Source organism: Arachis stenosperma, chromosome 9 (genome assembly GCF_014773155.1).
Source record: "Arachis stenosperma cultivar V10309 chromosome 9, arast.V10309.gnm1.PFL2, whole genome shotgun sequence".
NCBI classification, from domain to species: domain Eukaryota; kingdom Viridiplantae; phylum Streptophyta; class Magnoliopsida; order Fabales; family Fabaceae; genus Arachis; species Arachis stenosperma.
This window is the reverse complement of record NC_080385.1, coordinates 109,742,033-109,744,438: the sequence shown is the minus strand read 5'-3', so window position 1 is coordinate 109,744,438 and position 2,406 is coordinate 109,742,033. Positions and strand designations below refer to the sequence as shown.

The 2,406-nt window shown below is 39.9% G+C and overlaps 1 protein-coding gene across 1 annotated transcript; it reads right to left on the bottom strand.

Moving 5' to 3' along the window:
- Positions 1-931: 931 nt before the first annotated feature.
- LOC130949807 (uncharacterized) lies at positions 932-2,134 on the bottom strand. Its single transcript, XM_057878433.1, has 5 exons — positions 2,102-2,134; positions 1,816-2,019; positions 1,629-1,723; positions 1,315-1,516; positions 932-1,195 (listed from the first exon to the last, which is right to left on the bottom strand). The coding sequence occupies exons 1-5, from the start codon at positions 2,132-2,134 to the stop codon at positions 932-934; spliced, it is 798 nt and encodes a 265-aa protein (XP_057734416.1).
- Positions 2,135-2,406: the final 272 nt, after the last annotated feature.

The following is a 2,406-nucleotide window of genomic DNA, read 5'->3' as shown; positions in this document are numbered from 1 at the left end:
CCTCAATTTCAGCCAGAAATTACCTGAAATCACAGAAAAACACACAAACTCATAGTAAAGTCCAGAAATGTGAATTTGGCATTAAAACTAATGAAAACATCCCTAAAAGTAGCTTGAACTTACTAAAAACTACCTAAAAACAATGCCAAAAAGCGTATAAATTATCCGCTCATCAGTGAGCTTCACCTTCAGTCATATTAAATGACCACGATCGATGGCGTTTGATATGGATTAGAGGCGATTAATTGACCATGATCAATGGCCTTAATCACTTACAGCTTTGCCATAGAATGAATCATTCATTGTTAAAGTAGTCGGTAAGAAGTATTAATTCGGAAAGATAAAGCATCTCCGATGCCTTAACTAATTTCTCATTATTTCTACATCCATTCTTTACTATTTTCTTTGTTTCCTTGTTTATGCGCATTCAATAACAACAACTCTCTTTTCGATTTGTCTGACTATGTTTTGCAAGATAACTATTGCTTGCTAAATTCAACAATCCTCGTGGGATCGACCCTCACTCACCTGAGGTATTACTTGGACAATGCGGTGCACTTGCCGGTGAAGTTGTGCGAGTTCAATTTTCGCGCACCAATCGTCTTCACCATGTTAAGTTCAGAGTTATCCCTATCGTACAGAGTTACCATGAAACACCTCGAAGCCTTCAAGTTAGCCTTTATTTCTTTCATCACAGCTTGACTAAACTACTATCATATCCTTAACTATGTCTCAACCTCTCTTCTCTTCTGAACAAAGAGCTCAACCATCCTCTCATACATGGACTTCACTAAGAAACATATTAGAAGGTTCCTTATGCCTTTCAGGAGAGAGTTAACACACTACTCAGGATATTAGTGGTTATGTGCCCGAATCTACGACCATTGTTACGATGCTAGGTCCACTTCTCGTACTCCATCTTGTTAGCCCATTAACGTATGGCCAGATCTTCACTTCGAAGAATATCAAACCAGTAGTCAAAATCAACCTCAATCTTACCATAACTAGTGTTCATGAGAAACCTTCTTGCATCCTTGCCCTTAAAACTCAAAGCAAAATTTGTTACAAGATGCCAGATATAAAATGCACGATAAGCACTTGGCAAGAGCCATTCACCATCAGGAGCCTCCAAGGCAGCCTTGATTCCATTGTGTCTATTCGATATAACTAGAATCTCTAGTTGAGGTATGACATGCTACCGATGATGAGATAGGAAAAATGACCGTGACTCTGCATTCTCACCCTCAACAGGTGCGAAAGCAATAGGGATGATATTAGAATTCCCATATTACGCAATAGTCACCATCAACGTACCCCCATATTTGTTGTACAAGTGAGTCCTATCGATACTAAATAGTGGCTTGCAATGCCTGAAAGCCTCGATACATTGTGGGAATGTCCAGAAAAGCTAGTGGAAATAAACTGATGACTCGTCAACTTAGTCTCCAATTTGCAAAGACTCATCTTCAGCACTACAATACTACTCGACATTATTCTTTGTACACCTAGAACCCATCTGAAAACTCATTGTCCAATCCCGATAAATTTGAGCAACTGCCTTCTGCTTAGCCAACCAAACCTTCCTATAACTCAGTATGAAACCATAAATTGCCTCTGTCACATTTTACAGTATCTTAATCAACACAACTGTATCAGCCCTGACCATAGAAAAGATGAAAGTACATATGACATGGTAAACAAGCTTCCTATGATCACTAAAAATCTATATGGGCAAACATGTATGAAGTCTATTATACCTTATGACCTTCCGATACCACCCTATTCGCTGGCGAAGAGTGATCCAAATCAACCAACTGCAACATTTTCCAAATTCTTTACATTACATTTTCCATAGTACTTAATGTGACCTAACTCCAACATGCTATACTTAATCCAACGACGGATGCTATAAGTTTGGACACTTAACACGACTTCCACTTTACTCTGAAACTGTTGACCAACTTGGAACTCAATTGGAGTTGATGTATCTGATGAATCTCTGCCACTCAAATCTGGATTCTACATTTGGAAAATCCTGCTGTGTCATAGCGTCCAAGTTTAAAGTCAAAATGTGCAGTGGATATTGCTGAGTTCCAGAAACCGATGGTCCACCCTGACCAATTGGAATACTCATCTCTAAATCATTATCTCTATTCCGAGGGTTACTTGAAACTGTCGGTCAATCTCAGATGAGATCTGCGGTGATGGCCGGAGCTGATGCGTCCGACTTGTTGGACTTGGTGGTGTTGCTGATCCTTCGTCACCGAAGGGTGGGGGTACCTGCGAGAGACTCCGATGCTTAAGTTAGCACGTGCTTTAGGCAGGTTTTTTTGTAGAAACAGAGTATGAGTTATACCTGGGTGCTCCAGTGTATTTATAATGGTGTAGAGTGACCCTTTTGGGGAT

Excerpts from the sequence above, each read along its gene's own strand:
- LOC130949807 (XM_057878433.1), bottom strand. The coding sequence starts at position 2,134 with ATGAGTATTCCAATTGGTCAGGGTGGACCATCG. Across the intron at positions 2,020-2,101 it reads TTGGTCAGGGTGGACCATCG|AATCCAGATTTGAGTGGCAG; the intron begins GTTTCTGGAACT and ends TTCCAAATGTAG. Across the intron at positions 1,196-1,314 it reads CTTGTACAACAAATATGGGG|CATGTCATACCTCAACTAGA; the intron begins GTACGTTGATGG and ends CATCATCGGTAG.